Here is a 14822-nt window from a genome sequence, read left to right on the forward strand (position 1 = left end):
GCTTAAGTGTTGTGTGACTCCTGAATCAGAGGGAAAACGGTAAGAAGTTATTTCAAGCGTGTTGATTATTACGGAGAGGAAGTAGAGGGAACTGCCATGGAAGAGAAAAAAGAAACCTCGAGTGGCACTGAGGTTAAACACGGGGGCTCGGGGAGCCGAGAGATCCGGGTCTAGAACAGGTTCTCTCCGTTCATTCTGTTACACTGGGCAAGCATTCTCCTCTGTGTCTCAATTTCCCCAGCTGTGCAACGGGGAAATGTGTGAAAAAGGAATCGTTAAATGATCCTGCAGGTCAGGATCTATAAAATTCTCAACCTTCTCTTGGATCTTCGTAACATCCCTTAGGAAGTCTAAGAATCTGCCATTCCCACATCCACTTTCCTCCCCGGCACCGCCTGGGCTTCTTGCGGGGGGGAAGGGGGTCACTTCAGGGGAACCGGGTCTTGGTCCGGGAAGTCGGGGCGTGCTCTGCCTGCCGGCGGCTCCAGATCGTGCCAAGTCGCCGCGGGACCCCGCCGCCAGCTCCCCATCGCGCCGTCCTCCGTCCTCGCCTTCCCCCGGCGCAGCTCGGAGCCCAGGAGACGGCCTGACCGCTTCCGCGGAGCAGGGCGCCTGGGACCGCCCGCCCGCCGTCTGGCCTCCGCCCTGGAGCCACCCCTCCCAGAGGAGCTGCGCGCTCGGCTGGCGCTTGGACCCCTCGGCAGCCCAGCCGCAGGTGCCCGCCCGCCTCCGCCCAGCCCAGCGCTCACACCGGCGGCTGCCGGGGCACCCAGGCTGGTAGGTTCCATTCCCCGCTCACTCCTCTTGCTCGGAGTTGCTCTCTTAGCCCCTGTTCCCCGGGTGGAAGCACCAGTCCGACCTTCTCCGAAGGCGCGAAGGGATAACGGAGCTAGGTGAGTGATGCTCTAGATCTTTTCCTTTTTAAATAAACCTGCATACTAAGAGCACTGGTTGGAAACTAGGAAGTTGAAAGAGAAAGAAGACAAAGCAGGCAGTTGGGATGACCCACTACAAGCTGATAGGGACCATTCCTAGCTTCTTAGAAATGTGTACCCCACTTTGTCCACCAGCCTCTGGCTCAGGTCAAGACACAGAGAGACTTCAATAAATATTTGCTGGGGTAAGTGTGGGAGGTATCAATATTTCTGCTTGTTTCTCTTAGCCAGCCTCAAAACAAGCCAGCATTGCCTCTGATGGCTGGCTTCATCTCCACCAGAATTCCCCCCGCCGCCCCTCCCCACACACACCTGCCCCAAAGCTGAAGAATTGCGATGGTTTTACACCAGGTGCCATGGAGTCACGCAGTGGACTGATATGCAGCACTTAAAAAGCAGAAATCAGGGCTGTATAATGTATAATCTACATTATACTTGTAGATAGCATAAGTATAATGGTAATGATCAGTAAGATGCAAAATATACCTCCTGTCTGATGTCACTTAGGTGACATTTTAAAAGACATGTTGTGTGTGTAAAATCACAGAAAGTAGTCTGCAAAATGTATACAATCACATTCATAATTGCAGCTGTTTGGGGGAAGTATGAAAGTGAATGAATTTGGCATGAAGATTGAGGTGGAAAAACTATTTTCCTATAGGTTTTAATATATAAAAACGATAAAGCAAAAGTTGATGAAATATAAACAATAGTTAACTGCAAGTGATGTTAACTTGGATCTTTTTCAGGGTATTTTCTTTCTTTCTTGTGTTTCTAAATTTGCCTCTGTTTATGCAGTTTTGTTGTTCAGATGCAAAGAAAATAAGTTATGTCTGTGCATATCTTGTGGGAATAAAACTAGATGGTTCTCTCAGAAGTTACAACTTTCTTGCATCACAGCATAGGTTCTTCCTGAAGAAGACACCTCTTTACCTAGGGAGCCTGAGCTGCTTGGAGCAGCTCACCTGTTGACCTCCTCCCAAAGTATAGGCCAAAGGTCAAACACTGTCTACAGTTAATAATCTGATAAGTGGCCAGGTCAAGGGAGAATCTAGAAACTCCTTGATTTCCTTAATAAGACACATTGCTGTTTCTCTTATATTTTCTGTCTAGCATGTTCATTTCCATGGGTGGTGACTGCCCCCTTGATATCTCAAAATGATGCTTATGTAACACTGCAGAGTTAATATCAGGTCAGGAAAGGGTGTGGGGGTTGGTAGGAAAGGCCTGTAGCTCTTCTGGGCCCTGTTCAGTGGAATGGAAAAGATGTGTCTCCATTTGCCTGCTAGGAAAAGGTTGATATCTTTCTGGATATTAGGGAAAGTTACCAGTTTGGTTATCTACAAAGGGAGAAAATAGAGAAAGACGATTCTAGACAGGATTAAACACAATGTGTATGAAACACAATGGATAAGCTACAACCCCATAGGCCAAGTCTTCTGCCCATCCCCCAGACAAGAGTGGTTCCCTGTTTACATATTTTCTTCCTATACTAAAGAACATCACTGGATCTTTGGTAAACAAAACTGCCTGCACATCAGAACAGAACTCGGAAATATGGCAAATGGTGATCATATCCCTCTTTCTGTTTCTGACCTGACAACTTACAAGGTCAGTGCTTAGTACACTTTGTGCTGTGGGAAGATGGGCTACTTGAGAAAAGCCTGAGGTATGAAGAAAAATCTAAGAGTGGCAGGATTGAGTGTGGTGTGAAAGCTATGTGTACTGAGGTCTTACTCACAAAATGTTAACAATCAGAACTCCTTAAAATTGATGTTCTGTTTAGGACTAAGCCTCTCTGATGTCATCTGTGGCTCAACCTTTACTATTCCCCACTTATTCTGGACTCTAAATGCAGTAATGAAACACACAGGCCACTCCATTGCTTCTCCCTAGCCAGCAAGGAAATACTAAGAGTATCCCACCCACTTCTTCCTCATCCTCTTTTCCTCAGGGATTACAAACCCTTTGTTTGTAGCCCAGAGATACAGTTGAGTTCTTTCTATCTCTCTCATCTCCATCATCCCCTTTGAGCTTCCTCCAGCCACCTGTTACCTACTGCTCCTCCCTCCCCTCCCCTATATTATTTAATCTCTTGCTTCCTAATTGCTGACTCTGTCTTTGCTCTCCATTTAATGCTTCTTTTTCAAGTCCAGAAGGCACTTTGCCAGCAGTTGGCTTTCATTATGAAAAGTAGCATTTCCTTAATGAGTCTGCCTTCCAAATGAAGCTTTACTTACATTTCCTCTAATAGGAAAGGAGCTTTTCTTCTAGATTTGCATAGGGGCTACTCAAATTCCTTTTCAATTAGTCATCCTTAGTCCAGGTTCACTTGGGACACTTTTTTCTATTTTGATTCATTCTGACTCTAACTTGTATTCCTGTCATGTGCAAAAAGTTCAAGAGGAAATCAATGGGTGTCATATTAAAAAATAATACATGATAAGGAAATATTGCACTAATAAAAGTAGCAATAGCTAATATTAATTCTTTGTAAATTATGTGCCAGGCTTAGTGCTAGTTGCCTCACACAGATTGTCTCATGTTGGAGAAGACTTGAAAGTACCTGGGACTGCAAGATCAAACCAGTCAATCCTGAAGGAAATCAGTTCTGAATATTCATTGAAAGGACTGATGCTGAAGCTGAAGCTCCAATTCTTGGGCCACCTGATGCCGAGAGCCAACTCATTAGAAAAGACCCTGACGCTGGGAAAGATTGAAGGCAAGAAGAGAAGGGAATGACAAAGGATGAGATGGTTGGATGGAATCACCAACTCAGTGGATATGGGCTTGAGCAGGCTCCTGGAGTTGATGATGGACGGGGACAGGCATGCTGCAGTCTATAGGTCACAAAGAGTCAGACACGACCGAGTGACTGAACTGAACTGATGAGCCATATTTGTCCCATGCATGAGCTATGCTCAAGTCATATAGCTGATAGGAACTTTTAAATATTGTTTTATATAAAATCTAGGTTTTTATCCTTTTGTGGGGTAGACCTAAAGATCTGGCCCCCAGGGCCTGTGCTTGCACTTTAGCAACAATCTTTTCGATGGAGGCTGGATTTCGCAGGTCGCCAGTGTCCCAGCAGGCAGTAATATCTCCCACCTGGTCCAGCTCATTCATTTGCATTTCTCTCTGAGTCTTGTAGGTATCCGAGCTTGTGATTTCTGTAGAAGGCATTGTTTCTCCCACATGAGAGATGGGCAATTTAAAAGCCATTATCAGGGTCAGTTTTCCATACCAGTTTCCAGGAAAGTAAAGTCTTTTTTTATAATTATGTTAAAAATGATCAAAGCTGTAAATATACACTTTTCAGGGCTTTTTAGCTCTTGTGTATTATCCGAGCTTCCTAGCTGCCAACAATTATTGAGCACTTGTATTGTGAAAATAAATTAGGTATTATCTCATGAAATCACATTTAATTTGTCTTTGAGGTGAGGGCTGTTATGATCTTCAAGTTCAGGGAAGAAAAGAAATATGTTCCATGAAACTCTGCAACTTGCTGGCATGGTCAAGCCCAAACTCAGAACTTGTGCCTTTGATATTGTAGTAACTTCCAGGGTCAGAGGAAAGAGGGGATGTCTTTTTACGCCTGAAAATTAACTTGATGACCCATCAAAAAATGTTTAAAATTAACCTATTTTCTCAAAGATACAGAAAATCATAATACAATATTTATTTTATTTTATATGTGTTACATAGAGCACTGCTGGGAATCCCTGGTGCCCAGTGGTTAGGACTCAGCACTTTCACTACAGGGGCCCAGGTTCAATCCCTGGTGGAGGAATTAAGACACTGCAAGCCACACAGCATGGCCAAAAGTAATTTTTTTTAAAAAAAAGCATTGCTGACCTCATTTTAAACTTGTCTTCACATTTAGAAAAAATATTTTGCTTTCCTCCCTCTTTATAAGTCCAGGTCCACTTCTGATGAGGCCATGTATCGGGTTCTCCCAGATGTTAGATGTTCTCTGTTATTTCTGAAATTGTCATTTTCAAGAATGAAACATTTTACCGCAGTGGTTCAGATTAGCTTAATTTCAGCTAGTCTGTAATCAGGTACACCTGAGTACACCATATCATAAGAATTCCTTTTCTTTTTATCTCCCAGATACCTAGCTGAGGTTTCCAGACCCCTTTTGAGTGAAGATGAATGTTTCTGCTGGAATAGTGTAAGTGGAAGATCCAGGTCTGGGTAGTCTCAACTATGGGAGCCAACACTTCAAGCAAACCACCAGTGTTTGATGAAAATGACGATGGTGAGAAATGTTCAATAATTGTATATAAATATAGAACTTGCAGAATTCAGATATAAGCTCCTAACTTCATAAGTAAATTGTCATGTACTGGATTGGCCACAAAGTTTCTTCAGGGTTTTCCATAGCATCTTAGGAAAAAACCAGAGCAAACTTTGCCAACCCAATAAGACCTTTTAAAAAGGTAGAAATGCAAGGATAAGCCTAAGCATACCCTTGCATGCTAAGAGGTGGATTTTACCTTCCACTTTCCATGGGACCTTGGATAGCTTTCTTAACCATGACTTTACCAATACCCCTTGTCCAAAGGGAGCTGTGAGTGGGCACCTGGTTTCAATAGAAGACCTTGAAACTAAATGATTTAATTCTCTGTGCTGCTCCCTTGACAGATGAAGTTACCCCTACTGGTAGCTGTTACAGAAAATTTCTTATATTATCAAATTGCACGTGAATGATAATACTCATAATATTGTAGAGTGAAGTGAGGAAAGTTGGTGCCTTCTGAGCTTCCAACTTACACATTCCTAGGGGTCCTTGCCAATTTCCACAATGCTAGGTCGTAGGAAAAAGAATCAGTTTCATTGGATAAAAGTGAAACTTTACAGCAGCCTTATAGGCATATGCTGTCAGGTTGTCTGGGGAAAAGGTGGCCCTGGACTCCAGGTAATAAGTTGCCCAGGTGCCCCAGAGGCAGCCCCCAGAATCATTTCCAGGGAGTTCTGTTAATTGGACCAAAAGGAAAAGAACAATGAATGGAAATTCAGAAGATTTGAGCCCTCGGCTACCTGTGTGGCTCAGGAAGTTTACCTTCAACTTCCTCATCAATCAAGTGAGAGGAGAGGGTAGTAAACTTGAAGTTCTTTTTCAACTCCAGAGGTTTATCATTTTGAGATCCTAAAGACACTTTGCAAAAATGATGAAACAGCATCTGAATCATTAAGGAAAGTTTGCTAAAACAGAAACTTACAAGTAACAGTGACTTAAAGAAGACGGTTGTGTTTTTCTTTCTCATGTTAGCAATCTAGGCATAAGTAATCCAGGTGAGATGTGACTCTGAGGGGTTAGGGACTCTGGCTCTGACAAGCTGGCTTCTTTCTAGCCCTTCGTAGCCCAAGCGTTACTGCCACCCTCATGCCTCAGGGTGGCTCAGCACCGCATCACATCCCAGCCATGGGAAGGGGGAGAGTGGGGAGACCAAGCCCACTCCTTCTAAGGATGTGATCCGCCTGTTGCTTGTCACTTACACTCGCACATACATACCTAGTTACAAGGGAGACTGAGAAGTTTAGCTAGTTATCTGCATGGCCATGAACCTTCTGAAAATAAGGAGTTCTGTTTTGTTATACAAGAAGGGGACAGTTAGGTATCTGCCATGGCTGGGGAACAAACAAAAGTCTGCTGTTATCTTAGTTTTTGAGTTTTTGTTTGGACTCTTTAAAAAAAAAAACAAATATCTGGCTGATCAAGATGCTTTGTTGCCAGCTGTTCACTATCAATTCAGAGATGTGTCATGACTACCTATACGAAATACTGCAGAGGAACCTTGGAATTATATGGTTTGAAAATGGTCTAAAGAAAATTTTCCACTCATATCTGTAGCCTTGCTTTGCTCTTTCAAGCTGTAAATTCAAGGATCTAGAGGGTGTTACTTGATTTTTTCCATGTCTAAAATAGGAAGACAAAAAGACTTGGGTTTCATGTGTTTGGTTCACTGTGGTCCCTACAGATTCATAGCTAATGTTGTACATGATGCTGGTCCTCAGAGGAGGAAAGAGAGGCCAACTTCATGCTTGTTACTTGTTAGGGGTATGTGTCATTTTAAGGTACTAGGCTAGCATGATAATGAGAAAATAGAGAGGTCTAAATCTTCTTTAATCCAGCCAACCCATGATTTCATGGAGTGCCCAAGAAAGTTACTTCCCCCAATGAATTGTGGCAAATGAGAAACCAGGTATCGCTTTAAAAGTAACTTTAAGGGGCTCTGAGAAAACTAGGTTGGAGTGAAATTAGGCAGAAGGAGCAAGCAGCTCTTTCTTAACACCCCCTGTGGTGGTGTTGTTCAGCCGTGTCTAAATCTTTGCAACCCCATGACCTGCAACATACCAGGCTTCCCTGTCCTTCACTGTCTCCTGGAGTTTGCTCAAACTCACGTCCATTGAGTCAGTAATGCCGTTCAACCATCTCATCCTCTGCCGTCCCCTTCTCCTCCTGCCTTCATTCCCAGCATCAAGGTATTTTCCAATGAGTTGGCTCTTGGTGTCAGGTGGCCAAAGTATTGGAGGTTCAACTTCAGCATCAGTCCTTCCAATGAACATTCAGTGTTGATTTCCTTTAGGATTGACTGGTTTGATCTCCTTGCAGTCCAAAGGACTATTAAGAGTTTTCTCCAGCAGCACATTATTGTTCTTCAGAGCTCAGCCTTATTTATGACCCAACTCTCACATCCACACATGACTACTGGAAAAACCATAGCTTTGACTATATGGACTTTTGTCAGCAAAGTGATGTCTTTGTTTTTTCATATGCAGTAGGTTTATCATAGCTTTCCTTTCAATACACTCTAGGTCACCATTTTTTTGTTGTCCTGGCCCCCAGCAGATGAGCCTACAGTAGCATCCTTAGAGAGAAGAGCTGAGCATAACAGAATGTCTGCGCTTCCCAGGGCAAGACTCTGAGTCCGTTTACATGCTGAGTTGTAAAGCACAAGTATAAAGACAAATGCATCTGCTATGAGCCCATCCCTCTGCTGGATGTGAGGAGCAGAGCAGGCACAAGATGCCCCTTCCCTGCCTTTGTGGAGCTCTTGTTCTAATGGTGGGAGGCAAACAAGAAACTAGATAATGAATACACAAATCGGATAACTTCAGACAGTGTTCAAGTGCCACCAAGGGAATGATCTGAGGACCTTATGGAGAGTGACAGGGTGATGGTGAGGAGATTTCAGATAGTGTGTGGCCAGAGCTGGCCTTTCTGAGGAAGTAACACCTGAGGTAGAGCCTGAAAAATGTGAGGAAGCCACTCACATAATAACAGAATAGTTCAAGCACAAGAAAAAGTCCAAATAATGACAAAGTTCTGATGAGAATGAGTTTGTATATTATGAAAAGGGATCATATTTAATTGCCAAATTAATTAATTTTTTACAAGATCATTGAGTTTTGGGGAGGAAAATTATGACATTCTGGTTATTTCTTAAGTGAGTAAATCCTATAATGTAGATTTGGCTCCTTTCACAGCTCTGGACTAAGCACAAGGAAAATTTTTATTTGATTGCTATGAGGCTTCTAACCAAGAAACAATGACAAAAAGCACTGACTGATCCAAGAACATTAATGCCTATATCATATTTGATCTCTGTATTTTGTATAAATAATCAAATGGAGCCAGAATCTAGGGCACTTAAATGAACCAATTTAATTATTTTAAAATATTGCTTAAAAAAAAACCCCAAGATGTGATGGAAAAGTGTTTACTATTCCCATTATACATTTGAGAAGAAAATTTGCACCCATTTTCCCAAGTAATATTTCAAGATTTCTTTCTCATGGAAAAAATGTTTTGGTAATTAAGGAATAAGATGTTAGTGGATGTCCTTTGAGATAAGCTATTCTTGCTGGAATTCATCCTGACACTTTCTGTTTCATGCTGGTCCATCTGATACTGATCTTGAGAGAATCATTCTGTTACTTATGTTGATCTTTAGCGAAAACAAAGTATAAGCTTTATAGCTGTTGAGGAAGAGCAGAAGGCTTTAGTTACTGTTAAGTCATTTCTTACTAAGTATATCATACATGATACTACTATTTTGTGGTTTAGGGTTAACCTAAGTTCTGATTATTGTGTGTGTGTGTGTCTGTGTGTCTGTGTGTGTGTCTGTGGTATAATATATGTGGGCTTCCCTGGTGACTCAGATGGTAAAGAATCTGCCTGCAGTGCAGGAGACCTGGATTTGATCCCTGGATCAGGAAGATATCCTGGAGAAGGAATGGCTATCCACTCCATTGCCCACCCATTCTCTTGTCTGGAGAATCCCATAGACAGCGGAGCCTGGCAGGCTACAGTCCATGGGGTCACAAAGAGTTGGAGATGACTGAGTGACTAACACTCTAATATATATAATAAAATGTACCATTTTCCCCACTTTTAAGTGTACAGTTCAGTGGCATTGAGGGGGTACATCTGGGGGCAGCCATCACCACCATCTATCTCTGGACCCCATGGACTGTAGCCAACCAAGCTCCTCTGTCCACAGGATTTCCCAGGCAAGAATACTGGAGTGGGTTGCCATTCCCTCCTCCAGGGGATCTTCCCAACCCCGGGGTCAAACCTGCATTTCCCTAGGCTCCTGTACTGCAGGCAGATTCCTTATTGCTGAGCCACCTGGAAAGCCCCTGGAAATTTTTAATCTTCCTGAACTGAAGTTTTGTAGCCATTAAACATTAATTCTCCATTCCCTCATCCCCTTAGCCCCTGACAACCACCATGCTACTTTATGTCTCTATGATTTTAACTGTTCTGTGTGTGTATATTAGTCACTCAGTCGTGTCTGACTCTGTGTGACCCCATGGACTATAGCCTGCCAATCTCCTCTTGTCCACGGGATTCCCCAGCCAAAAATACTGGAGTGGATTGGCATTTCCTTCTCCAGGGGATCTTCCTGATTCAGGGATGGAACCCGGGTCTCCTACATTTGCAGGTGGATTCTTTACCAAGTGAGCCACCAGGGAAGCCCTTTAACTATTCTAGATACTTTATAAAGTAGAATCATGTATTATTTGTCCTTTTGTGTCTGGTTTATTTCTTTTTTTTTTTTGCTTTTTATTTTATTTTATTTTTATTTTATTTTTTTTAATTTTAGTTTTTTATTTTTTAAATTTTAAAATCTTTAATTCTTACATGCATTCCCAAACATGAACCCCCCTCCCACCTCCCTCCCCATAACAACTTTCTGGGTCATCCCCATGCACCAGCCCCAAGCATGCTGCATCCTGCGTCAGACATAGACTGGCGATTCAATTCACATGATAGTATACATGTTAGAATGTCATTCTCCCAAATCATCCCACCCTCTCCCTCTCCCTCTGAGTCCAAAAGTCCGTTATACACATCTGTGTCTCTTTCCCTGTCTTGCATACAGGGTCGTCATTGCCATCTTCCTAAATTCCATATATATGTGTTAGTATACTGTATTGGTGTTTTTCTTTCTGGCTTACTTCACTCTGTATAATCGGCTCCAGTTTCATCCATCTCATCAGAACTGATTCAAATGAATTCTTTTTAACGGCTGAGTAATACTCCATTATGTATATGTACCACAGCTTTCTTATCCATTCATCTGCTGATGGACATCTAGGTTGTTTCCATGTCCTGGCTATTATAAACAGTGCTGCAATGAACATTGGGGTACATGTGTCTCTTTCAATTCTGGTTTCCTCGGTGTGTATGCCCAGCAGTGGGATTGCTGGGTCATAAGGTAGTTCTATTTGCAATTTTTTAAGGAATCTCCACACCGTTCTCCATAGTGGCTGTACTAGTTTGCATTCCCACCAACAGTGTAGGAGGGTTCCCTTTTCTCCACACCCTCTCCAGCATTTATTGCTTGCAGATTTTTGGATCGCAGCCATTCTGACTGGTGTGAAGTGGTACCTCATTGTGGTTTTGATTTGCATTTCTCTAATAATGAGTGATGTTGAGCATCTTTTCATGTGTTTGTTAGCCATCCGTATGTCTTCTTTGGAGAAATGTCTATTTAGTTCTTTGGCCCATTTTTTGATTGGGTCGTTTATTTTTCTGGAATTGAGCTGTATAAGTTGCTTGTATATTTTTGAGATTAGTTGTTTGTCAGTTGCTTCATTTGCTATTATTTTCTCCCATTCAGAAGGCTGTCTTTTCACCTTGCTTATAGTTTCCTTTGTTGTGCAGAAGCTTTTAATTTTAATTAGATCCCATTTGTTTATTTTTGCTTTTATTTCCAGAATTCTGGGAGGTGGATCATAGAGGATCCTGCTGTGATTTATGTCTGAGAGTGTTTTGCCTATGTTCTCCTCTAGGAGTTTTATAGTTTCTGATCTTACATTTAGATCTTTAATCCATTTTGAGTTTATTTTTGTGTGCGGTGTTAGAAAGTGATCTAGTTTCATTCTTTTACAAGTGGTTGACCAGTTTTCCCAGCACCACTTGTTAAACAGATTGTCTTTACTCCATTGTATATTCTTGCCTCCTTTGTCAAAGATAAGGTGTCCATATGTGTGTGGATTTATCTCTGGGCTTTCTATTTTGTTCCATTGATCTATATGTCTGTCTTTGTGCCAGTACCATACTGTCTTGATGACTGTGGCTTTGTAGTAGAGCCTGAAGTCAGGCAAGTTGATTCCTCCAGTTCCATTCTTCTTTCTCAAGATTGCTTTGGCTATTCGAGGTTTTTTGTATTTTGATACTGTAATCAGAAATCTTCCAGCAAACAAAAGCCCAGGTCCAGATGGCTTCACAGCTGAATTCTACCAAAAATTTAGAGAAGAGCTAACACCTATCCTCCTCAAACTCTTCCAGAAAATTGCAGAGGAAGGTAAACTTCCAAACTCATTCTATGAGGCCACCATCACCCTAATACCAAAACCTGACAAAGATGTCACAAAAAAGGAAAACTACAGGCCAATATCACTGATGAACATAGATGCAAAAATCCTCAACAAAATTCTAGCAATCAGAATCCAACAACACATTAAAAAGATCATACACCATGACCAAGTGGGCTTTATCCCAGGGATGCAAGGATTCTTCAATATCCGCAAATCAATCAATGTAATTCACCACATTAACAAATTGAAAAATAAAAACCATATGATTATCTCAATAGATGCAGAGAAGGCCTTTGACAAAATTCAACATCCATTTATGATAAAAACTCTCCAGAAAGCAGGAATAGAAGGAACATACCTCAACATAATAAAAGCTATCTATGACAAACCCACAGCAAACATTATCCTCAATGGTGAAAAATTGAAAGCATTTCCCCTAAAGTCAGGAACAAGACAAGGGTGTCCACTTTCACCGCTACTATTCAACATAGTTCTGGAAGTTTTGGCCACAGCAGTCAGAGCAGAAAAAGAAATAAAAGGAATCCAAATCGGAAAAGAAGAAGTAAAACTCTCACTGTTTGCAGATGACATGATCCTCTACATGGAAAACCCTAAAGACTCCACCAGAAATTTACTAGAGCTAATCAATGAATATAGTAAAGTTGCAGGATATAAAATCAACACACAGAAATCCCTTGCATTCCTATACACGAATAATGAGAAAGTAGAAAAAGAAATTAAGGAAACAATTCCATTCACCATTGCAACGAAAAGAATAAAATACTTAGGAATATATCTACCTAAAGAAACTAAAGACCTGTATATAGAAAACTATAAAACACTGATGAAAGAAATCAAAGAGGACACTAATAGATGGAGAAATATACCATGTTCATGGATTGGAAGAATCAATATAGTGAAAATGAGTATACTACCCAAAGCAATTTACAAATTCAATGCAATCCCTATCAAGCTACCAGCCACATTTTTCACAGAACTAGAACAAATAGTGTCTGGTTTATTTCAGTTGTCAAGGTTCATCCGTACTGTAGCATGTATCAGAATTTCATTCCTTTTTAAGGCTGAAAAATAGTCTACACTGTATGCAGATAACACATTTTGAATTCAGTCTTTCACTCATCAATGAACACTGGGTTATTTCTACCTTTTGACTACTACAAATAATGCTGCTGTGAACATGGGTGTACAAGTATCTGTTCAAGCCTGTTTTCAACTGGTACATCCTTTAGAAGTAGAATTCCTGGATCACATGATAATTCTTCAATTTTTTGAGGAACCACTCACCACACTGTCTTCTACCTAACTATGTTTTACATTTTAGTAGTGGGAGACCACTCGACATAAAAGACCAGGGCCCTGGTAGTGAAAACCCATACACAGATGCAAATCTCAGCTGTGCCACAAACTAGCAATCTGTGTATTTTTACGTGAAAAATCAAAGGTGATATAGCCTGATCAACCATCAAACACCAGAGTCAATCTGACTAATTATAAACGTTCTAAAAAGGATTGGAAATACCATAAAAAGGTCCCCAAATTTAAATAATTACTAGTGAATTAATTTGGAAAAGATCCTTCTGTTGTACAAGTTATTAAATCTCTGTAAGCTCAGTTTCTTCATATATAAAATGCAAGTAAATTGGACATATACTTCATTGGGTCATTGTGAGGGTAGGCTAAACTAATGCAGGTAAAATACTCAGCAAGGTACCTCATATAAAGTAACCGCCCACTTAACATTATTTACCAGGATCAGAGTCTCTGAGCATGAACTCTTTTAAGTATTTCTGCTTCGGAAAGACACAGCATTGATGACATGCAACTGTGTAGATGCCATAGTTAGTATGACTTATTCACAATTCTGTCAACAGAGTTGGATTGCCAGATGGCAGAGCTTATGAATTCTGTGCAAACCTATGTAAGTCCTCTAAAAAGAAGCCAAATTATTAATTTTACAAAAACATAATCTCATCTGGTTTTTCTTTGATCTCCTCTGGGGTGATTATATTTTCATTTAAGGCAAAATCATAAACTCATTGGGTTGAAAAATCAATAAATTAACATTTCCCGATTTAAGTCCAAAGCAGATTGTTTAAGTAATCCCATTGGACCAGACATTGTGACAGTTTTCCCCCAAAACCAACTACCATGTGGATACTATGAGAAATAAGGAATAATACAGAAAAACGTTCTTTAGTTTCCTAAAAGAAAAGAAATATGGGTAGTATTTGTTATTAATGTTTATAATGTGTTATATCTGCTTTATTTCCTCTTTTTTGTGGCTTATTAAAATATTAGCATTTTCAAAGCCCAGTTGTTGAGGTTTTCAGGCTGACTTAGGGAAATAAATTCTTTAATGCGGGAGAAAGTGGACTTGGTTATAATTCAGGGTCTGGGCAACAGAAAAGGATCTTGTAATCACTGCAAGTTGTATGTGTTTCCAAGCACATACAAATCATGTAGAGGTGATGGAGTTGGTTTAGTTAAACCAAGAGATAACTTTCTTCTGGAGGACTTTAGCTGAGCAGAGTTGGCCTTACATTAAAAAGGCTCTGCAAAGAGTACATCGATGCTGAGTTTGCAGAGAGAGCTCAATTATTGCATTGTTCTTTGGTCTTGCTGCAGACTCAGTGTTCCGCTTTCATTTGGCATCACTTGTCTCCTAGGATGTGTGTGACTACTTCCAGTTTTCCTACATCTTCTCTGGGGACAGAGGCAATGGGTCCTTCAAAATGTTGAGCCAAAAAAATTGGCCACAGATTTGCAATCCAAAAGAAATGGGAGGTTACTGAATTGATTCCAGCCCCGAAGGACTTTCAGAATCTTCCCGGTTATTTTAATGTCCCAGTGGGGTAAGCAAATGTATTTCAGACTTCCCCCTCTCAAACTTGAGTAATGTTGTCTGGTACTATTTAGTATTTTGTGTTAAAATGGTTAGGAAAGTAAAATGAACATTTCCCTAGTGAGAACTGGGTCCTTAAAACCATTATCTTGGACAGTCTAACATTTAGTTAAAGGATTTGTCATAAA

The 14822-nt window shown here is 40.9% G+C and overlaps 1 protein-coding gene across 1 annotated transcript in view; it reads left to right on the forward strand.

The window, feature by feature from the left end:
• Positions 1-480: 480 nt before the first annotated feature.
• Positions 481-14822, forward strand: part of STK32A (serine/threonine kinase 32A) — a 133692-nt gene continuing 119350 nt past the window's right edge. Inside the window, exons 1-2 of the mRNA XM_069592357.1 lie at positions 481-893; positions 5049-5196. Of these exons, the coding sequence (XP_069448458.1) occupies positions 5145-5196 (52 nt within the window). The 5' untranslated portion in view covers positions 481-893; positions 5049-5144. The remainder of the gene's footprint in view (positions 894-5048; positions 5197-14822) is intronic.

The sequence above is a fragment of the Ovis canadensis genome, chromosome 5 (genome assembly GCF_042477335.2).
Source record: "Ovis canadensis isolate MfBH-ARS-UI-01 breed Bighorn chromosome 5, ARS-UI_OviCan_v2, whole genome shotgun sequence".
NCBI classification, from domain to species: domain Eukaryota; kingdom Metazoa; phylum Chordata; class Mammalia; order Artiodactyla; family Bovidae; genus Ovis; species Ovis canadensis.